Source organism: Delphinus delphis, chromosome 19 (genome assembly GCF_949987515.2).
Source record: "Delphinus delphis chromosome 19, mDelDel1.2, whole genome shotgun sequence".
Taxonomy (NCBI): domain Eukaryota; kingdom Metazoa; phylum Chordata; class Mammalia; order Artiodactyla; family Delphinidae; genus Delphinus; species Delphinus delphis.
Genome location: NC_082701.1, coordinates 13,050,060 through 13,072,924, shown reverse-complemented (window position 1 = coordinate 13,072,924; position 22,865 = coordinate 13,050,060). Strand labels below are relative to the sequence as shown.

The 22,865-nt window shown below is 45.8% G+C and overlaps 1 protein-coding gene across 2 annotated transcripts in view; it reads left to right on the top strand.

Annotated features, from left to right (window-relative positions):
* Positions 1-16,919, top strand: part of WDR45B (WD repeat domain 45B) — a 28,582-nt gene extending 11,663 nt beyond the window's left edge. The window contains exons 3-10 of one of the 2 annotated variants that reach the window (XM_059998384.2): positions 5,017-5,118; positions 8,733-8,820; positions 10,129-10,223; positions 13,537-13,727; positions 14,315-14,400; positions 15,602-15,703; positions 16,187-16,308; positions 16,681-16,919. In XM_059998384.2, the coding sequence (XP_059854367.1) occupies positions 5,017-5,118; positions 8,733-8,820; positions 10,129-10,223; positions 13,537-13,727; positions 14,315-14,400; positions 15,602-15,703; positions 16,187-16,308; positions 16,681-16,787 (893 nt within the window). In that variant the 3' untranslated portion in view covers positions 16,788-16,919. The remainder of the gene's footprint in view (positions 1-5,016; positions 5,119-8,732; positions 8,821-10,128; positions 10,224-13,536; positions 13,728-14,314; positions 14,401-15,601; positions 15,704-16,186; positions 16,309-16,680) is intronic. The other variant, XM_059998385.2, reaches the window with a different exon arrangement.
* Positions 16,920-22,865: the final 5,946 nt, after the last annotated feature.

Here is a 22,865-nt window from a genome sequence, read left to right as displayed (position 1 = left end):
ATTGCTGCACGCAGGCTTTCTCTAGTTGCGGCGAACAGGGGCTACTCTTCATTGTAGTGCATGGGCTTCTCATTGCGGTGGCTTCTCTTGTTGCAGAGCACGGGCTCTAGGCACGCAGGCTTCAGTAGTTGTGGCACACAGGCTCAATAGTTGTGGCTTGCAGGCTCTAGAGCGTGGGCTCATTAGTTGTGGCGCATGGGCCTAGTTGCTCCACAGCATGTAGGATCTTCCCAGGCCAGAGCTCGAACCTGTGTCCCCTGCATTGGCAGGTGGATTCCCAACCACTGCGTCACCAGGGAAGTTCTACCTATTTTATATATAGTAGGGTGTATATATTAATCCCAAACTCCTAATTTATCCCCCCCTCCCCCGATCCCCTTTGGTAACTGTAAGTTTGTTTTCTGTATGTCTGTGAGTCTATTTCTGTTTTGTAAGTAAGTTTATTTGTATCAGTTTTTAATTATTTTATTTTTACAATATTTATTTATTTTGGCTGCTTTGGGTCTTAGTTGCAGCACGTGGGATCTTTCATTTCGTCACGTGGGCTTAGTTGCCCCGTGGCATGTGGGATCTTAGTTCCCCAACCAGGGATCGAACCAGTGTTCCCTGCATTGCAAGACAGATTCTTAACCACTGGACCACCAGGGAGGTCCCATTTGTATCATTTTTTAGATTCCACATATAAGTGATACCATATGATATTTGTCTCTCTCTTTCTGACTTCACTTAGTATGATAATCTCTGCATACTATCTCCATATTGCTGCAAATGGCATTATTTCATTCTTTTTTAAGTCTGAGTAATATTCCATTATGTATATATATATATATCACATCTTCTTTATCCTTTCATCTGTCAATGGACATTTACATTGTTCCATGTCTTGGTTATTGTAAATAATGCTGCTGCGAACATTGGGGTGCATTGTATCTTTTTGAATTAGAGCTTTTTCTGGATATATGCCCAGGAGTGGGATTGCAGGATAATATGGTGAACTCTATTTTTAGTTTTTAAAGGAACCTCCATATTGTTCTCCATAGTGGCTGCACCAATTTGCATTCCCACCCACAGTGTGGGAGGGTTCCCTTTTCTCCACACCCTCTCCAGCATTTATTATTTGTAGACTTTTTGATGATGGCCATTCTGACTGGTGTTAGGTGATACCTCATTGTAGTTTTGATCTGCATTTCTCTAATAATTAACGATATTGAGATCTTTTCGTGTGCCTGTTAGCCATCTGTATGTCTTCTTTGGAGAAATGTCTGTTTAGGCCTTCTGCCCATCTTTTGATTGGGTTGTTTGCGTTTTTTTGTTACTGAGTTGTATGAGCTGTTTGTATATTTTGGAAATTAAGCCCTTCTCGGTAGCATCGTTTGCAAATATTTTCTCCCACTCTGTAGGTCACCTTTTTGTTTTGTTTATGGTTTCCTTTGCTGTGCAAAAGCTTTTAAGTTTAATTAGGTCCCATTTGTTTTTGTTTTTATTTCTATTACTCTAGGAGATGGATCCAAAAAAAATATTGCAGTGATTTATGTCAAAAAGTGTTCTGCCTATGTTTTCCTCTAGGAGTTTTATAGTATCTGGTCTAACATTTAGTTGCGTTTTTTTCTTTTGGTTTGGTTTATTGTTGTTGTTTTGGGTTTTTTTGGCAGCGCCACGTGGCACGGGGGATCTTAGTTCTCCGATCAGGGATCGAACCCATGTGCCCTGCAATGGAAGTGTGGAGTCTTAACCATTGGACCACCAGGGAAGTCCTACATTTAGGTTTTTAATCAATTTTGAGTTTATTTTTGTATATGGTGTTAGAGAATGTTCTAATTTCATTCTTTTACGTGTAGCGGTCCAGTTTTCCCAGCACTGTTTATTGAAGAGACTGTCTTTTTTCCGTTGTATATTCTTGCCTCCTTTGTCATAGGTTAATTGATCATAGTTTGTGGGTTTATTTCTGGGCTCTCTGTTTTGGTCCATTGATCTATGTGTCTGTTTTTGGGCCAGTACCACACTGTTTTGATTACTGTAGCTTTGTAGTATAGTCCAAAGTCAGGAAGTGTGATTCTTCCAGCTCTGTTCTTCTTTCTCAGGATTGTTTGGCTATTTGGGGTCTTTTGTGTTTCCATACAAATTAAAAAACTTTTTTGTTCTAGTTCTGTGAAAAATGCCATTGGTAATTTTATAGGGATTGCATTGAATCTGTAGATTGCCTTGGGTAGTATGGTCATTTTAGCAATATTAATTCTTCCAGTCCAAGAACACTGTATATCTTTCCGTATGTTTGTGTCATCTACAACACACTGACAACAGAATATCAGAAAGAGAAATTAAGGAAACAGTTCCATTTACCATTGCATCAAAAATAATAAAATACCTAGGAATAAACCTACCTAAGGAGGCAAGTGACTTGTACTCCAAAAACTAACATGCTGATGAAAGAAATTGAAGATGACACAAACAGATGGAAAGATATACCGTGTTCTCATTGTGGTTTTGACTTGCATTTCTGTATTTAGTGATGTTGTGCATCTTTTCATGAGTGTTGAACACATATATCATCTTTGGAGAAATGTCTATTCAAGTCCTTTGCCCATTTTTTATAATCCAATTATCTGACTTTTTTTTTGTTTCGTTTTATTATTGTTTTAGGGTTGTAGGAGCTCTTTATATATTTTTGATATTAACCTCTTATCAGGTATATGATTTGCAGACATTTCTCCCATTTTGTAGGTTTCCTTTTCACTTTAAGTTCTTTAATGCACAAAAGGTTTTAAAGTTTCATGTAGTCCCATTGGTCTGTTTTTGCATTTTTTTAAAAAATTTATTTATTTATTTATTTGCCTGCACTGGGTCTTAGTTGCGGCATGCAGGATCTTTAGTTGTGTCATGCAGGATTTTTTATTTAGTTGCAGCATGCGGGCTCTTGGTTGCGGCATGCAGGATCTAGTTCCCTGACCAGGGATTGAACCCGGACCCCCTGCACTGGGAGCGTGGAGTGTTAACCACTGGACCACCAGGGAAGTCCCAGTCTGTTTTTGCTTTTGTTGTCTGTGCTTTTTTTGGGGGGGGCGGGGAGCGGGCCTCTCACTGTTGTGGCCTCTCCCGTTGCGGAGCACAGGCTCCGGACACGCAGGCTCAGCGGCCATGGCTCATGGGCCCAGCCGCTCCGCGGCATGTGGGATCCTACCGGACCAGGGTACGAACCCGCGTCCCCTGCATCGGCAGGTGGACTCTCAACCACTGCGCCACCAGGGAAGCCCCTGTTGTCTGCGCTTTTGATGTCATGTCCAAGAAGTCATTGCCAAGTCCAGTGCCATGAAGCTTTTTGCCTTTGTTTTCTTCCAGGAGTTTTGTAGTTTTGGATCATCTTACATTTAGGTCTTTAACCCATTTTGAGTTAGCTTTTTTTAAAAAATTAAGTAATTTAATTAATTTATTTATTTTTGGCTCTGTTGGGTCTTCATTGCTGTGTGTGGGCTTTCTCTAGGTGCGCGGTGAGCGGGGGCTACTCTTCATTGCAGTGCGTGGGCTTCTTATTGCGGTGGCTTCTCATTGCAGAGCACAGGCTCTAAGCACGTGGGCTTCAGTAGTTGTGGCTTGCATGCTCTAGAGCGCAGGTTCAGTAGTTGTGGCACACGGGCTTAGCTGCTCCACAGCATGTGGGATCTTCCTGGACCAGGGATCGAACCCGTCGACGGACCAGGGATCCGTCCTCTCCATTGGCAGGAGGATTCTTAACCACAGCACCACCAGGGAAGTCCCCTGAGTTAGCTTTTGTACATGATACAAGTTAAGGGTCAACTTCATTCTTCTTTGTTAGTTTTCCCAACAGCGTTTGCTGAAGAGACTGTCTTCTCCCCCGCTGGCGCTCAGCATTTGTTTAATAGCCGGTTATTACAAGTTTTGCTCAGCTTTGTTCTGTTGGAGTCCATTAATCTCTTCAAGAGTGTAAAGGCCGAGGCTGAAGGTTAACCAGCAGCTAATCTCCCTGTGCCTAGTGAGTGCATCCAGGGAACCAGGTGGTGCCTGTGGTGATGGAGGCATGTCCTGCATTGTGGGGTGAAGGATTCCTGCGTGGTCATGGGTCTGAGGCCACACACTGAGCCGAGAGCGGTTTAAGGACTGAAGCATTGTAGTCCTTTGAGTTTGGGCTGTGGCCACATCCTGTTACAGCCAGAATTACTTGAGGTGGCTTGTGTGTCACAGGACCATTAAATTGTTTATAAGGAGAGCTGTGTTCCTTGTGGATAATGTTAAGCACAGAGTCCTTTCTAGGGTTTCTGCTAGGCCTTGAATTTGAAACTTCCCCTTGAGCAAGCTGATGGACTTTGAGTCCATCTTGGGTGGCTCTGACTGGACAGGTAGGAGTCAATTTTTGGGCTAACTTGTGATTTTCAGAGGTTTTGTTTCCTGGCTTGCCCCTCACTGTCTCAGGAGCTCATGGTCACAACAGACCAGAGTGGAAGCTGGGGAGATGGGGTGGGGTGGCCCTGCTGCAACGGGAACCATTCAGAGTGCAGTGTGCTTTCCTGAGCCCCACACTCCTCCTGGGGTTTCCTGTTGCTCCCCTGAGAGAGCGTGTTAGGCTTCCTTCTGTCGTGGAGCACAGCTGAAAATCTGCTGGACATGTTCATCTTCACATAATTTGTGAACGTTTTTGAGCATTTCGGACTTCCAGTGGAAGAGGTGTTTAAAGTGGTGAAAAGGAATTCCAGCTTTTGCATCACAGCATACTTTCTCAGAGCTTACAAATTTTGCTGCACCTTAAAATACGAACTCAGATATTTCATACATTTTGCTACATTGGCTTCTTAGGCTCTTAGTGTTTACACATGAAAATATAGTTCATGATGACAGGATGCTGAGAGGTCTGAAGCTAATTATTTTCCTAGCCGGTCACTATTCTCATTTCTGATGGCAGATACAAATTGCTGATTAAAAATCAAATTCTGACTGTTACGTTTTTACTTTTTTTCTTTTTTTTTGTTGTAAAATATACATACTGACTTATTTTTATCATTTCAGAATTTCTAGAAGGAGGAGTTGGCCATATTGAAATGTTATTTCGCTGCAACTATTTAGCTTTAGTTGGTGGTGGAAAAAAGCCGAAATACCCTCCGAACAAAGGTAAAGTAATCCTGCATTTAATAATGCACCTCATGTGTAGTCCTCTCTTGAACTTTTTAGAGTATCTTTGTGTCTCTGGCTACATTGGATCTTCCCTGGTGGCCCTGTGACACATGAAGGACTAGTCCCTGGGAAAGAAACATCCAGAAAGAGAGTGTCTTTTCTCTGCTGCTCCTGGGAAAAGAAACGTGTGACCAGGGTCACTTGTCCCCATGGACATAGAGCACGTACTTTTCAGTTGTGTTGGCTGGATGGGGGCCTTCGCCCCATTTTGTTCTGGATATTCTTCTGCGGTTGATGTCCTGTGCTGTGAGTTCCTTTTAAAGCCAGGTGTGGGGAGGCTGCTTCTCCTGCAGAGAGCCACTGACTCACAGAAACACAGAGAACAGACAACAGCTGGGCTCTGGGTTGAGGAGTGTTGTTCCTGGTATGTGTGTGTGTCTGTGTTCAAAGAGATGGCATTGTAAAGAGTGTGGCTCTTTGAAAGTAAAGGAGAGGGACTTCCCTGGTGGCACAGTGGTTAAGAATCCACCTGCCAATACAGGAGACATGGGTTCGAGCCTTGGTCTGGGAAGATCCCACATGCCGCGGAGCAGCTAAGCCCGGGCACCGCAACTACTGAGCCTGCACTCTAGAGCCCGTGAGCCACAACTACTGAAGCCTGCATGCCTAGAGCCCGTGCTCCACAACAAGAGAAGCCACCGCAATGAGAAATCCGCATACCACAACGAAGAGTAGCCCTCGCTCACTGCAACTAGAGAAAGCCTGCACGCAGCAATGAAGACCCAATGCAGCCAAAAATAAATAAATAAATTTTTAAAAAAGGAAGAAGAATTACTTGGGCTCCTTGGGGATGGGCAGAGATTCTGCCGCTGGATCAGTCTTTGTCATATGAAGAATTTCATTGATCATTGGTGAGGAGTCAGGAGCCTAGCCCACCTGTGGCACTGTTGGGGGGTGTCACTGCTCCCCGCCCCCAAGGGAGCAGTGGACCGGATAATCTCTGGGGTCTCTTTCACCTGTAACATCTTATTCTCAGTAAAAAATTCCGAGAAGTGAAAGTTTCAGAAATTTTGCAGAAGGAAAAAATTTTTTAGAAGAAAGAAATTTTCTAACTGAACATTTTGAGTAAAATTTAAGCTTTTTGTAGTGTGCTAAGGGCAATTTTTAAAAAAGAACTTGGTCTGTTTAAACTTTTGTAAGATTAAAAATACATTTTTTCAATGTCAAAATTACTGCTTAATATTTTAATAATTATCAATTAAGATGCATGGTGTTACAGTGTAAAGAATCTAGTGTCTTTGGTTTGTGAAAACAGAATAAAACAGGACTGGAGGAGACTGGTTTGTCACGGTCACCTACTGGGTCCTGACAGGGTGCTGTTCAGGAAGCAGAGAGGCCCTTTCCATTTAGGAGGAAGTCCAGAATTTTGAAATATATTTTTTGCTATTAGGAACTGTATCAGGAGACAGGCACACAGAATCCCGCCCAGTACATTTAAAATTTTTGGTTTCCTGCAGTAAGGCAGCTCACAGCCCTCAGAGGCCATGGATTTTTCTCACTACCGAAGGCATCATGTCTGGTCACTTTGCTTTTGTGAATGAGAATTTGTGCTGCTGCCTCTGGGGCTTCATCACACTGTTTCCAGATGTTTCTGAAAATGGAGTTCACCCGTATTTGTGACACCCTTGACATCCCTATCTGTTGGCTTCTGTCTGGTTTGGGCCGGTTTGGGCCAGTTTGCCTTTGTGTTGAGTTGTAGGCTTTCTGGTGTTAGGTTGCAGGGCCAGAGGAAGTTCACTGATGCTTTCGTGTTCAAGAGTAGAGTGTCCTTTGCCCAGAAGGTCGTGAACATCTGGTTTGGGGAAGATACTATTTTCAGTAAGGTAACTGTCTACTCACTGACATGTTGGTGCCCTTTAAGGAAGAGCCGATGGGAGAAGTTTATCAAAGATGGTGTTGGAAGGAGCAAGAAGAGCACTATTCTCTGCTTCAGTTTTGAGTGGTTATAAATTATAACCTCTTTGATAGTAAATACCTCTTATGTTACTTGATAATTTTGGAAGTTCTGGTAGGCTGGTATTCAGTTCTCTCTTGATTTGAAACTTAGGATACTTACCCCTTATGGCAAAACTTACCCCTGAATTCCACCGGGCTATTGTTGGTCATGGTGTTGGGACCTTTAGGGGAAACATTCTTTCCTTCCATTCTCAGTCAGCCGTAACCTGACTATTTAGGGAGCTTATTTCCCTCACCCCACACGCTTTGTACCCAGCTTTTCAAGTGGAAAAGAGGTCTGGACACACACTCCTCATCCTCCAGGGTTGTCTGTAAATTGTCTCAGCCCTTGGGGCATAAGCTGCTAATCCATCCTGACGGAGGATTGTAGTGTGAGCAGAAGATATTCCAGAGCTTGAAGCAGAGCGAGAACAGTCAGGGCTGAAGAACACTGGCCCTGGTTTTTATGTGTCTGATTTCCCCATGAAACAACCCTTTCTTTTTTTTTTTTCTTTTTTTTTTTTTTTTTGCGGTAAGTGGGCCTCTCACTGTTTTGGCCTCTCCTGTTGCGGAGCACAGGCTCCGGATGCGCAGGCCCAGCGGCCATGGCTCACGAGCCCAGCTGCTCCACGGCATGTGGGATCCTCCCGGAACGGGGCACGAACCCGTGTCCCCTGCATCGGCAGGCGGACTCTCAACCACTGCGCCACCAGGGAAGCCCATCTTTTCTTTTTTTTTTTGACGTGGTAAAATATTTAATGTCTGTACGTGTGCCTCACCCTCCCATTCCTGTTACAATTCAGTAGCCTCTCCAAACTGATTGTACCAGAGAAAACGTGGACACTTTTTCCCAGCAGAGTTCGAAAACCATTAAGGCCCTGATACTCTTGGTTCAGAAATGATAGCAGGTGAGGTCTTTCCACAGCATGCCTCAGGTCTCTCTGCTCAAGGAAAAATGCCCCCCAGCTCTACGGGACTCCCGAGGTCTTCTGTTCTCTGCAGCCTGGCGCTGGGAGCTGCGCCGCTGGAAATAGTGATAGGCTCGGGCACTGCAGCGGTAGCCGCCGTAAGCAGTGAGGGGCATCGTGGAGGCGGAGGAGGTCTTGTAGCCAGTGTCGGCTAGTTGCTTGGCAGTTGGCATGTTGCCTCCAGCCTGCGTGACCTCCTAGCACAGCCGGACCCTTTCTTTTCTTAATCCAGGTTTATCTGTAGCACTTGGTACCTGTGGCTGGGCTTGCTTTTTGGCTCAGTCTAGTAGAACCAAGGAAAGAGAGGTGGAGAGAAGTTTGCCTAAAAACTAGGCAAGGTTTGGCAGAGAGGAGGTTCAAGTGTGCTTGAATGTCTGTGTGCATGCCTGTGTGGGTAGAGGCAGAGACTGGCTGCCTGAGGTGTGCGCAGGTGTGTGGTTGCTGAACAGGAGGGTGGGGGGGGGGCAGGGGGGCGGGTCTGAGACCTGGGGGCGGGACCGTCCTGCCAGTGGGAGAGCCTCGTGTCCCCTCACCCCCCGCCAGCTCCCAGTCAGGTGTTTGTGATGTGAGGACCCCTTCAGGAGTGGCCTTAGCAAGCCAGCCCCTGGCCTGTTCATTACCATGTTCTTACATTCTTTCCTGTTTCAGTGATGATCTGGGATGACCTGAAGAAGAAGACTGTGATTGAAATAGAATTTTCTACCGAAGTCAAGGCTGCCAAATTACGGCGAGATAGGTAGGTTTGGTGTCTCATTTTTAGAGGTGGAACAGTCACTTTCTCTGAAGATGGCTGAAATCATTTTATATTGAAGGAAGAGAAGTGTTCAGGAAAACGATATATAAAAACGTGAGACTGTAGTTTATGACCCAAGGACATAAGGAAGGCAGTGAGTTTTATTTGCCTCCCAGGATCACTTACAGGTGAGTGGTTGGTGGGCGTGGGTGAAGTGCACCTCCATGGACCTGGCCCCTGGCCAGCCCTGCCCCCCCAGCTCTCAGTCCTTCAGGGGAGCCGTCCCACCCGACAGGTACAGACTGAGGACTCGAGTTTTGAACCTTGCATTGCCTCCCTCTTAGCCCACACTTGTCCAAATGCTGCCTCGTAAATGTTTCAATCTGAAAGTAAAGGAAAATTCAGGAACTCCTCACAGAGAAGGTGTCATTGAATCTCACCTGTTGAAAGTAGCAGGTCTCTCTCTCTTCTCGGCTGTTGCCTTCCTGGGGTTTAGGAGAACACAGGAGTTTTTCCTAGTATGTTGATGGAGGTAGAGCAAAGCTTCATCACTTTGGATTTTGGTGTGATTTACATGTTATGCTCGGCTGTGGTGTGATTTACATGTTATACTTGGCTGTGGGAAGACAGATGCTGAACCAGACAAGTGTGAATAGGGGTCTGTCATCCCTGCACTCATAGGTAGACTTGTTTCTTCCAGGAATGTCAGCATTTAGGGGCTCGTAGTAATGCAAATCCTGGAGCCAAATCAAGGATATTACACTTTCTTACATTTCTGGATTGTCAAGACGTGTCTAAAAGTGTGTTAAGATAGAATTTCTGCCTTTGTGTCCTACTTGGTTCTTACTCTAGACAGAATATTTGATGACAATGCCCTCCCAACCCTTGGGCTATACTTTCCTCTAGCCGGGTGAGAGGCGCTCATTCCTAGTGCCAACCTCGTGCCCAGGGGCTCCCTGCCAACCTGCTCCACAGACCTTGCTGCCCAGTGCCTGGGTTCAGGAATGACCCTCTTTTTTAATAATTAATTAATTAATTTGGCTGTGCTGGGTCGCATGCGGGATCTTCAGTTGCAGCATGCGAACTCCTAGTTGCATCATGTGGGATCTAGTTTCCTGACCAGGGATTGAACCCAGGCCCCCTGCATTGGGAGCGTGGAGCCTTAGCCACCACCAGGGAAATCCCAGGAATGACCCTCTTGTATTTGCTCTTTGCGGTGTTTCTGTTTCCAGATGATAAGAACAAAAATCACAAAATGTTTGAGTTTCACTTTGGGGGAGAGAAATTCTGATGGTGTTTTTTTCTTTCCAGAATTGTGGTTGTTTTGGACTCTATGATCAAGGTGTTTACATTCACACACAATCCTCATCAGTTGCACGTCTTTGAAACCTGCTATAACCCGAAAGGTAAGAATCCAGAGGAGGATGGATGGTGGAAACTGGCTTCCTGGGTCTGATCCAGGCGGGACGCAGACCCATGCTGGGTGCCTCTCCTCCAGGCGTGTCACCCTAGTGGTGGGTCCTGAGGCATCTGGGGCTCTGGGGAAAGGTCTGGGAGATGCAAGCTCCCCACCTCGGTCCCTACCTTCTCCCCTGAACCTTCCCGCGGTCACAGCCCCGCTTCCTCGCTGTGGTTCTAAGATCCTGCCTCTTACCAGAATCATCGGAGTCCCTCTTGGGATTTTTCACTGTCAGCCATTCAGGAGCTCTATGGTGAGCCCTGGAATCCATGTTTTTATTAAGTTCTGAGACATTTCCTTCCCTTTTTCTTCTGGCTGGTGGATTATGTGTGGCTGACTTTGTTACTCATTTTATCATGTTAACTTTGCTTTTAAAATTTTGGAGTTTTTTCTTCTAGCTTTATTGAGGTATAATTTACATAAAACTCATTTTAAGTGTATCATTTGTTAAACTTTAGTCATTGTAAACAGTTGTGTAGCTGCCACCACAGTCAGGGCAGAACAATCCCGTCACCCAGGAGTTTCCCCAGGCTGTGCCCTTCCCCGCCTGACCTTCAGGTTTTGCCTTTTCAGATGTGTTTGGTGTCTTTCTCTTAGCTTAATATTTTTTAGATTCCTCCATGTTTTTGTGAGTGTGCTATTATTTTGCTCCTTTTTATTACTGAGTAATATACCATCATATAGATATACCACAGCTGTTGATCCATACCAGATTTTTGGCTGTTATAAATAGAAGCTGCTGTACATGTTTACATGCAGGTCTTTTTGTGGATGTATTTTTTCATTTCTCTTGGAGTGCAATTGCTGGGTCATATTGTAATTATTTTTTAGATTCCATATATAAGTGGTAACGTACATTATCTGTCTTTCTCTGTCTGACTTATTTCACTTAGCAAAATACCCTCTAGGTCATCCATGTTGCTGCAAATGGCAAGATGTCATTCCTTTTTTATGGCTGAGTAGTATTTCATTGTGTATATATCCACTGTCTGTGTTTTGATTGGAGCATTTAGTCTATTTACATTTAAAGTAATTATTGATATGTACGTACTTATTGCCATGAATTGTTTTGGGTTGTTTTTGTAGGTCTTTTTTGTTCCTTTTTCTTTTGTTCTCGTCCCTTGTGATTTTTTATTTTTATTTTTTGGCTGCATTGGGTCTTCACTGCTGTGCATGGGCTTTATCTAGTTGTGGCGAGCAGGGCTACCCTTTATTGCGGTGCATGGGCTTCTCATTGCAGAGCACAGGCTCTAGGCATGCAGGCTTCAGTAGTTGTGGCATGCAAGCTCAGTAGTTGTGGCGCATGGGCTTAGTTTTGCTCCACGGCATGTGGGATCTTCCCGGAGCAGGGATCAAACCTGTGTCCCCTGCATTGGCAGATGGATTCTTAACCACCGTGCTACCAGGAAAATCCCTTCCCTTGTGATTTTATGACTGTCTTTAGTGTTATGTTTGGATTCCTTTCTCTTTTGTGTGTGTATCTATTATAGATTTTTGGTTTGTGGTTACTATGAGGTTTATATGTAGCAATCTGTATATATACATGTGATTATTTTAAATGGCCTGGTCTCTTAATTTCAAATGCATTTTAACAACCCTACATTTTACTCCCCTCTACCCACGATCTGTTTTTGACATTATGTTTTATATCTTTTTGCTTTGTGTATCCTTTACTTATTGTGGATGTAGATGATTTTACTACCTTTGTCTTTTTTTTTTTTTTTTTGCGGTACGCGGGCCTCTCACTGTTGCGGCCTCTCCCGTTGCGGAGCACAGGCTCCAGACACGCAGGCTTATCGGCCATGGCTCACGGGCCCAGCCACTCCGTGGCATGTGGGTTCTTCCTGGACCGGGGCACAAACCCTTGTCCCCCGCATCGGCAGGTGGACTCCCAACCACCACACCACCAGGGAAGCCCACTACCTTTGTCTTTTAACCTTCCCACTAGCTTTGTGTGTGGTTGATATTACTACTTTTACTCTATATTTACTTTAACCAATGAGCTTTTCTCTTTTAACAGTTTTCATGTTTCTGCTTGTGGCCTTTTCTTTTTTGCTTAGAGAAGTCCATTTACCATTTGTTTAAAAGACTATTTTTTCTGCATTGAATTACCTTGATACTTTTTTTTTTTTTTAAATCAAATAAGTGTAAGATTCTTCTGGACTCTTTATTCTGCTCCAGTAGTCTTGTGTTTCTCTCCTTATGCCAATATCAGATGACCTTGATTTCTGGAACTTCAAGATAATTCTTTTTTTATGTATGTATGTATTTATTTAGTTTTGGCTGCGTTGGGTCTTCATTGCTGCGCACGGGCTTTCTCTAGTTGCGTCAAGTGGGGGCTACTCTTCGTTGCGGTGCATGAGCTTCTCACTGCGGTGGCTTCTTCTGTCACAGAGCACGGGCTCTAGGCGCGCGGGCTTCAGTAGTTGTGGCATGTGGGCTCAGTAGTTGTGGCTCGCAGGCTCTAGAGTGCAGGCTCAGTAGTTGTGGTGCACAGGCTTAGTTGCTCCGCGGCATGTGGGATCTTCCTGGACCAGGGATCGAACCCGTGTCCCCTGCATTGGCAGATGGATTCTTAACTACTGCACCACCAGGGAAGTCCCTGGAACTTCAAGATAATTCTTGAAATTAGGTAGTATAAGTCCTCTAATGTTGTTCCTATTTTATAAGAAATTGGGGGGCTATTCTAGGACCTTTTACTTTGCTTATAACTTAGTGACAGGTTGTCTGTTTCTTAAAAAAAGCCTGCAGAGATTTTAACTGTGATTGCACTTACTCTGTAGGTGGGTGAAGGTAGGTTCCAAGCTGTGGTCACAGGACAGCTCTCCACCCACCACGTCTTTGGTTTTCCTTTGCAATGTGTTATAGTGTCTTTTACATCTGTCGTTAAATTTATTCTTCAGTTTTGGTTTTTTTATGTTACTGTTAGTGGATTCATTTTTATTTTATTTTATTTTATTTATTTTTTAAGGATTCATTTTTAGATTTTACAATTTTGCATTCTCGTGGCTGACACCCCAAAAGACAGACATTTGATAAAGTTTATTCAGTAATAAGTTCAGCAAATGTTTCCAATTGTGAAGCCATCTCATGGGAGGGAGCTTTGCTTGGCCCTCTGCTGCCCTTCACAGGGAAAAGATTCTGTGAATTATTCTTACTTTTTCATGGGACCTGGAGGGCAGGGAGCAGGTATGGTTGTGGAAAAGCAGAAGCTTTGAGACGGTCCTGAGTCCTTGACGCATTTCCTTGTCTCTGTTTAGGCCTCTGTGTCCTATGCCCCAATAGTAACAACTCACTCCTGGCCTTCCCGGGCACGCACACGGGCCACGTGCAGCTTGTGGACCTGGCCAGCACCGAGAAGCCGCCAGTGGACATTCCTGCCCATGAGGGCGTCTTGAGCTGCATTGCTCTCAACCTGCAGGGAACAAGAATTGCGACCGCGTCTGAGAAAGTAAGTGGGTGTCCCTGCCCCACAGAGGTGCCCCCAGAGTGGCGTCTCCCGCCGTAGGGTGCAGGCTCCCGGGAAACCAGCCCTTCCCTGAAGATCCTGACCCCTGAGAGGCTCTTAGCCACCTTCTCTCAGGAAGCAAGTCATAGTTGACAGAGAGAGTCCAAAAGTTATTTTATTTGGTTGTGCCCCATCTGTTTGGCAGTAGAATTAGTGTTTTTCTAACTGGCTGTGGGCATTATAATTAAGATGCCATTTCTCTGGACAGTGAGTGAACTGGTGGCTCTCAGGGTGTGAAACAGCCCGGGGCCTCTGCCAGGGGAGCGTGTGCACGGGGCTCCGAGAGGGCCATGCCTGTGGGCCTGGGCCCTGGGTCTCCCTGACCCTCTCTCGGCCCCTGCCCGCTGCAGTCGGACTAAAGAGACTCTAGTCTGTTCTCGGTAACAACAGAGGGAAAGTTGAGTTTTAGATGATGTGGGTGAGTTTGGGAACGGGTCGGATGGGTTAATGGGTTTGTGAATATAAATCATTTGAAGAAAACTAAAAAGTTGTGAATCTTTGATAATGAAACACTTCACTGTTTTTCAAAGGGGACCCTTATACGAATATTTGATACTTCATCAGGGCATTTAATCCAGGAACTACGAAGAGGATCTCAAGCAGCTAATATTTATTGGTAAGAAAGCACGTTATTTTACTCTAGAGAAGGGGCCCTATGTGATCCGGAGGAGAGTCGGGACTACCCCCACGAGGCGGGCGGGGGCTGCTCTGCTGGTAGGGGCTGTTTTATTAGCTTGTTTTATTATTACTAATTTAACTGTTTACTTATTATGGGAATATACACAAAAGTAGAGAGAATATTATGATTACCATGAACCCATTGTCCTGCATTTGTTAGAATTTGCTTGTTTTATTTCATCTCTTCACTGTCCCTCCAACTTATTTATTTATTTATTTTTAAAAATTTATTTATTTATGGCTGTGTTGGGTCTTCGTTGCGGTGCACGGGCTTCTCATTGCGGTGGCTTCTCTTGTCGCAGAGCACAGGCTCTAGGCACGCAGGCTTCAGTAGTTGTGGCACAGGCTCAGTAGTTGTGGCTCACGGGCTCTAGAGCACAGGCTCAGTAGTTGTGGTGCACTGGCTTAGTTGCTCTGCAGCATGTGGGATCTTCCCAGACCAGGGCTCGAACCCCTGGCCCCTGCATTGGCAGGTGGATTCTTAACCACTGTGCCACCAGGGAAACCCCCTCCAACTTATTTTTCAGTAGCATCTTCAGGCAAACACTGGAGGCCTAGTTAGCCCATCTGTAGTCATTTCAGCCTCCTGTGAGGTTGACCTGCTCTTTCTGTGGTGGTTGTTACCATGTCCCACAGTGTCTGTAGCTCTGACAGGGCTGCACCCCTGCTTGGGTGGGACTTCGTTCTTTGTGTCTGTGGCCTTTGCAGGTGTGGAGCTGCACTGGGGCCTGAGTGATAAAAACACAGCTAGTACCTGGATGCTGGATGTAGTGTCCTTGGGGCCTCTGGTGCAGCCCGCTCTCCCATCTGTGTGCTCTCGGGCCCTTCCAGCCAGCCTGCGTGACGCCCACCTCTACAGGGCCTGGGTTGTTGGAGGGGAGTTTTTCTCCTTCAAGTGGCATGTTTGGGTGGCCTCAGGGCCCCTGGGGTGGCAGGGTGGTCTGCAGGGAGCCCTTTCCCTCTCCCTGGCACTTGAGGAGGGGCTGTGCCCTCGCTTTGACCATCTGGTTCTGTGCTGAGCCCCGTCAGCTGGTCAGGAGGGGTGGTTCTTAAAATGACTGTCCTGACCATGGGGGGTTGAGGTCAGGGCTCACTCCTGCGTCCACATGAGACCCGAGCTTCGTCTGGTTTCTCTGCAGCATTAACTTCAATCAGGACGCTTCTCTTATCTGTGTGTCCAGTGACCACGGCACGGTGCACATTTTTGCAGCTGAAGATCCAAAAAGGAATAAACAATCAAGGTAGGTTTTCCAGTTAGAAGGACAGAACATTGCCTGAGCGTTGCCCCACTCAGTCTGAGTCACAGCCGGGATGCTTTTCTTTGGTCGTTCATTTGATTCTCTGAAAACCAGTGCAGATTACTTGATGCTAAGACAGTGGCATCCCGACTTCCCCTTCCACTAGCTCCTTAGAAAATATCTGATGAGGATCCAGGCACCTTCCAATGAGGTAGAACTTGGTCCTGAACTCCAACCATCATCCTTGTGTTAGCTGTTCAGAAAATTAATTTGGTGGCAGTAGAGCCCTGTGCCCCTTCTGGTGCTGATGGTTTCTGGATTTATAATAAACCCATTTGTAACAACTTAGTTTTTTCATGTGAAAGATAAAAATTAAAAGCAAAAATAGAATTTAAATCAGTAAGGCTAAGCCGACATTAAAGAGAGCTGTGTCTCTAACTTTGTTATGTGACCGTAACTTACTTTCTTTGCTTCCTGTCCTCACAGTTTGGCATCAGCCAGTTTCCTTCCAAAATACTTCAGTTCCAAGTGGAGTTTTTCCAAGTTTCAGGTTCCCTCAGGCTCTCCATGCATTTGTGCCTTTGGAACAGAGCCAAATGCTGTCATTGGTAAGTGGTCCTTCCAGAGGAGAGTGGCCCCCAGGTGTGGTCAGCGCCTCACCAGCTCCACTGGTGGCCCTTCCTCTCTCCTGGGGGTCCTGTGCATCCCTCTCAGGGTCCGCACAGCCACCTGCCCTCCGGGGTTTCCCGGGCAGTCAGTGAGACAGATCATTTGGTCTTGGAACTGGCGACCAAAGAGGGTTCCCCCATCGCCACACTAGCTGAGTAGATGCAGAACCCCCAGAACAGTGGGGTTCTCGGTCGAGTGCCCCCACCACCCACAGATCCCTCGGGGCTGCTCAGCCTCCACTCAGCCTGTGCAGTGAGCTCAGTGCGGGCTGCTTGCTTTCCACCCTGAGTGACACGGTCTCCTCTGCCCAGCGATCTGTGCGGACGGCAGCTACTACAAGTTCCTGTTCAACCCCAAGGGGGAGTGCGTCCGGGACGTGTATGCGCAGTTCCTGGAGATGACCGACGACAAGCTGTGACCCTCCACCAGGAGTGCGAGCACCACAGGCCCTGGGTGCCCAGCGGCCCCTCGAGCTCCTGGGAGTGGTGGTGATGGGCTGGGGGGATGGCCTGGGACCTTGTCGCGAAGCCATACGTTGTCGTCTGTTTTCCAAAGCCAGACCTCCCAAGTCCAGTGTTAAAGGAAGAATCTTCAGGGCACGTGGACACTCACGCCCAACTGCTGGCTTCACCTTTCATTCAGCCGTGACGCTCACTTCATTGGTTCTGCCGCATCGGCCACCTGCAGTTGGGGCTCCGGACAAACTGGGGGTACGTGGAAAAAAGGAGGGACAAAGTGAAATTTGTTTGTGGCGACAGATTTCATCATTTTTACTAAGTCTGTAATGGGGAGGTGAACACACGTGTAAGTGTTGGTTCTCACCAGATTTAAGTGGAACAATCATACCGGCAGCCTTAGGAAAGGAGGAAGGAAGCCCTTCTCCCATCTAAACTGAAGAAAGAGGGCATAGGTCTGGCGTCTCCCTCAAGAGCTGCATGTCGTGCGTCCTCGTCTTTTTGGAGCCATTGGAATTGAGGCAGCACCATGCCCACCCTGTGAGCAGTGCCTGTGGCCTCCTGGTGAAACTCTGGGTCAAAGGGAGTTTCCCTGTTACACGTAGGCAACAGAGTAACGCATAGACTTTAAAACTTAGTCATAGAAGAAAGCGTCACTTAATTTGGAGGATACCAAGGGAAACGGGCGTCTCAACAAAGCAGTGCCTGGTTTCTGTGGGCCTGGAGAGGATGCCTCGGCCGGCCGATTCCACTTCCCTTTCTCACCATCTTTTCTCCCCATTTTTAAGACTAGCTGCGCACTAACATTCTGGGAATGAGAGGCACATACCTTTTTTAACGTTTGGTAACTAAAATAGGTTATGGGCTCTATATTATTAGTAGTACTTGAGGTATATATTTAATTTTCTTAAATTCCCTTAAAACTTAATTTTATGTTTGATTTCAGGTTGCAAACATTAAAATCTGCAGCAGCAAATTCTCAGTTTGCCAGTTCTTTTACTGTCATGTAATCAGCTAACTTTGTCTGTGGATTTCAATGTGAAGTATGCATGTTACTTTTATGTGTATTTAATCATGAAATTTAATTTTGCACACTTACTTGTAATGTTTCTTTTAAATAAAAATGACTAATTTTGTTGTACTCTGTACCCATCAAGGGAAAAGAATTGTATGTTACAAAACCAAAGCCCCAGTTTTAGAACCTTGTTGGACTGCAGGCTATAGGAGCGGCCCAGTGCACTTAGTGCCTAAACTGTCCAGGACTGCGTGGGGGCCAGGTGGACGCCCTGCTGCCCGTGTGGGTGGTGGCCTGGCTCGGGGAGCAGGGGGGAAGAGAGTGATGTTCACTAGCGGTTTCTGTCGTCTCTGGTGGGGAAGCTCTGCCTGAAATCCCTTTGGGGGACACTCCCTTTGGGGGAGACAACAGCATGGTGTCGGGCCACCCGTCAGTGTCCGTCTAACACTAGCCCTAACTTTGGCCCAGGAGTAGGAGGGGTCCTTCACATTTACATCGTCAGTTTATATTTTCCCCGAATATAATCCCTTTCGTGTTTCCACATATACATTAAACTAGGAAAAAAGTTCCTCCTCACAGTGTGTGGAGGTGCTGCAGGCTGGTGAAGAGCCAGTTCACTGGCCCAGGGAGAGGCTGTACCCAGGACGACCTGTAATGCTCGGCACCTACATTAAGAGTCCACGGTGTGGGAGCACGTCCTGGCTCTGCCACGCCGGGCACAACCTTGCCTCCTTTATAAAATGACAGAACAGGGACATCCTGGGTGGTATGGATGACCACCTGGGGGCTCTGGTTTGTCTTCTTGGGGTTACCCTTCGCGATGGTAAAGGCACCACATCTCACCTGGGAAATGCCCTGGACGAGGCTTCCAGAGAGCACGGTGAGGTCTGGAAGGCTGAGGCAGCCAGGCACCGTCCACCCTCCCCAGGCCTATGCGCGTGGCCTCGCTTTACCCTCTCAGGGACGTGGCAGGAAGAGCCATACCTGGCGAGCAGGCTGTTGGGTGAACCTTCCTCGGTCTGTTTAGGACAGCAGCAGACTTGGTTTTTCAAATTGACAACCACTGTTTGTTGCCTTATTCAGAGAAAGGGAGTTGCTCTAAGCCAGAGCTGCCTCCAATTCCTCCCTCAGCTGAGTCCTGCCGGCCCCTGAACGTGGGTACAGAGGGACACAGATGTAAAAGTCCTGTGTCCAGGGCTTCCACAAGCCCCACTTGGTGGCTGGGCTGGACAGGCCTGGTTTGTTTCTCCCCCAAGTGTCCATGTGAATGAACATCCAGGAACCACCTCACAGGGCCCTGCTCACTGGGCTCTTCTGCCTGCTGTCCAGGCCATGGACGGGGAGGGCTCCTCTGCGCCCTGCAGCCTCCACCCCCTCCCCCCTGCCCCTGGCTTGTCTGTCCCTTTAGTCCTCAGTGGCAGTGCCCCTGCTCACTGCGGCCTGGAGGGTGAGGCCCGCTCCCCTCCTTACTCTGCTTGTGAGACCAAAGCTTCTCATATTTGCATTTCTTTTTCTGCAGCCAAACCAAACTTCTAGATGAGTTCACACAACTTTGTCTCTGGTCTCTTTCCTTTCTTTCTGTAAGAGGCATTTGAGCAATTACAGTACTTTTGGAACTTGTGCTGAAATTTTCCTCTTCAAAATGGATCAGAAAATACTTACCAAATTACAAAATGTTCATTGTAAGAAAAGAACATAGAGAAGAATGTAAAGTTGGAATCAAAATCGCCCTGAGTTGCCGTCTCCAGAGAAGACTACTCTCGGAAAGCCCACGCCTTCTGGGGTGAAGTCTGTAATTCTCAGCAGCATTATAGGGACCATTCTTTAACTTTTCACAACTCGTGAACATGTCAAAACACTGTAATTGCCCGAAGATGCCTATTTGTATTTTTTGCTTCTATAAACGTTTTGGAAATGGAAATCCTTGTGCATACATGTTTACACACTTGTCCACCTATTTCTTTGAATAGAACTGGAATTGCCAAGCCAGAGGATCTGCACGTATAAGATTTAGTATGTTTGCCACCTTGCCTGCCATGATTCTGTCAGCTTCAACAGCCAACACCTCACATGCTCACCGGGACCAGGCTCTGAGCATGAGCTTTTTAATCTTTGATGGAGAAAAAAGATCGATTTCTAGCCAGGTTGAACATTTTGGAATACCTTTGCTGGCCATCCGTAATTATTTTGTAAATTGCTTACTCATGCCTTCGACTATATTTCTGTTGGTGTATTTTGTCTTTTTTGTTGATGAGAACTTTTAAAATAATCACCCCTTGTCGTTTTTTTTCACTTTGGGTTTATTTCAGTTTGAGGGGTTTTACTTTGCTGTGTATGTATCTTGAATTTTTACATAGTCTGATCAGCCTTTTTCCTTTATGGTTTCTAGTATTGGCTTGTGATTAAAACAAAACATTTTTCACCGGGTTCGATGTACAGGTCTTATTTTCATAATTCAGTCTGAGCGTAATTTCCAAACACGTAATGGGGAAAGGGCCTCATCTTCCTGCGCCGGTGGGTGAGGCATTGCTCAAGCCAAACCAAGCCAGGAATGACTCAACCCCAGGTCCTCTTCCTGCCCTGGGTTGTGGTATCTCATCCACCTTAGTGCTCTTTTCTGGTTTGGATGAAAATGATGCAGTTGCCCTACTACAATGCCATTTATCAACTGATTCATTTGTTACGCACGGACTTACTGTACTACTTCACAAAGAACTATGTTCTGGTTACATGGCTCTGCTGATCGTAAGCATCCTTAAGCATTTTTTTCCCAGATGAACTTTAAATGGAGTAATAGCTAAAAATAGAATTTTATTGGAATTCCAAAAACTCAAAAATGATTGTTTCTGAAGTGCTGAGGGACAGAATGTATCAGGATTTAATAAATATTTTCTCCCCAACAGTAACGTGGTAACATCACTGAGGACACCGTAAGTGCACTGTCATTCATATTTGTTTTTTTTTAATGACAAAGCTATTCAACTCGTGTGGAAAGAAGCTGTGAGTCTTCCTTTTGTTCTTCCTGTGTCCTGTTTCAATATGATAAAAATTATTTTATGAAATTACAATTTGGAAACTATGGTATGTCTACATTTGCTTTTCTTTGTGTTTATCATGCCTGGGGCTTGCTGAGCTTCTTGAAACTAGATTTATGGCTTTCATCAAATTTGTGAATTTCAGCCATTTCCTTGAATAATTCTTCTGCTACTGTCTCTTTCCTATTGGGATTCAGGTACACATGTATAACACCTTATATTGTCCCACTCTGATCATTGAGGCTGTTCATATAGTTTTTACAGTATTTTTTCCTGTTTTTAAAGATAGCATTGGGACTTCCCTGGTGGTGCAGTGGTTAAGAATCCACCTGCTGATGCAGAGGACACGGGTTCGATCCTTGGTCCAGGAAGATCCCACATACTGTGGAGCAACTAAGCCCATGCGCCACAACTGCTGAGCCCACGAGCCACAGTTACTGAAACCTGTGCGCCCTAGAGCCTGCGCACTGCAATTACTGAGCCCACGTGCTGCAACTATTGAAGCCCACGCACCTAGAGCCCGTGCTCCACAAGAGAAGCCACTGCAATGAGAACCCCATGCACTGCAACAAAGAGTAGCCCCCGCTTACCACAATTAGAGAAAGCCCACGCGTGGCAACGAAGACCCAACGCAGCCAAAAAATTTTAAAATTTTTAAAAATTAAAAAAAATTAGCATAATTTAAAAATGACCTATTACTGCCCACTCTGCTTTCAAGACTGTACCATGTACTTTAAACTTTAGATGAATCTGTCAGTTCTAAAATTAGTTTCTAATTCTTAACTAAGCTTTTTCATTTGCCCATTCACATGAACAATCTTTCTTTACGTCCTTGTGCATATTTGTAGGACATAAGTTAAAATCTTTGGTAATTCTCACATTTGGATTTTCTCAGAGCAAGTCTCCATTGATTTTCTTTTATTCTGTGTATGAGTCACATTAACCTGTGTGTCTAGTACTTTGGGGTTGTACCTTGGACATGGCAAATGGTATGTGTGTTGTTATGGATTCTGTTATGTTTCTCTGAAAAATGCAGGTTTTTTTCTTTAAGCACTCTGGACCCACCTGAACAGTCAAGACAAGAGTGAGGCAGACGAGGTGCTGAGAGCACCAAGTTTAAGGAGGCGCATGCTCGCAGCTTCATGCCACTGGGAATGATTGTGTCGTTTTGTCTGATGGTCTCTTTGTTAATGTGGTGAATCACATTGATTTTTTTAAATTAGTTTTTATTTATTTTTGGCTGCATTGGGTCATCGTTGCTGCACGGGCTTTCTCTAGTTGTGGCGAGCAGGGGCTACTCTTCGTTGCAGTGCGTGGGCTTCTCATGCGGTGGCTTCTCTTGCTGTGGAGCACGGGCTCTAGGTGCACGGGCTTCAGTAGTTGTGATGCGAGGACTCTAGAGTGCAGGCTCAGTAGTTGTGGCCCGTGGCCTTAGCTGCTCCGTGACATGTGGGATCTTCCCGGACCAGGGCTCAAACGCGTGTCCCCTGCATTGGCAGGTGGATTTTTAACCACTGCACCACCAGGGAAGTCCCAAGACTACATTTCTTGTCATTCGTGATCACTGAAGTCTGTTACTTTAGCTTGTGTTCAGCTAATGTTTTGTCACAGATTTCCTTATGTTCCTGGATCCAATAAGATTAAAAAAAAAGAAGCTATTCTGCCCTTTTAAATCACCTGACCCATGCTGCCAGGGAAGCTACTTCAGGTTGTGGGTGTTGAAATAATGGCCAGATCTGAACCAGCCCCTCAGCAAACCGCCAGGCAGATTAAAATACACAACTCAGAATTTTGGAGGAGAAAGTCCCTATTGTCCACCCTGACTTCAGCAAGCTGTACCAGGAACGTGGGGTGCTGTCCCCATGGCTGTCTGCCACAAGGCTGGATGATGGGGGATGGTAGTTGCTACGTGAAATGCCAAAATTCACTGCAATTTACCAGCCTTTCTATATGGAGCACTCCCCTGGATGTTGCAAGTGTTTGCGTAGACT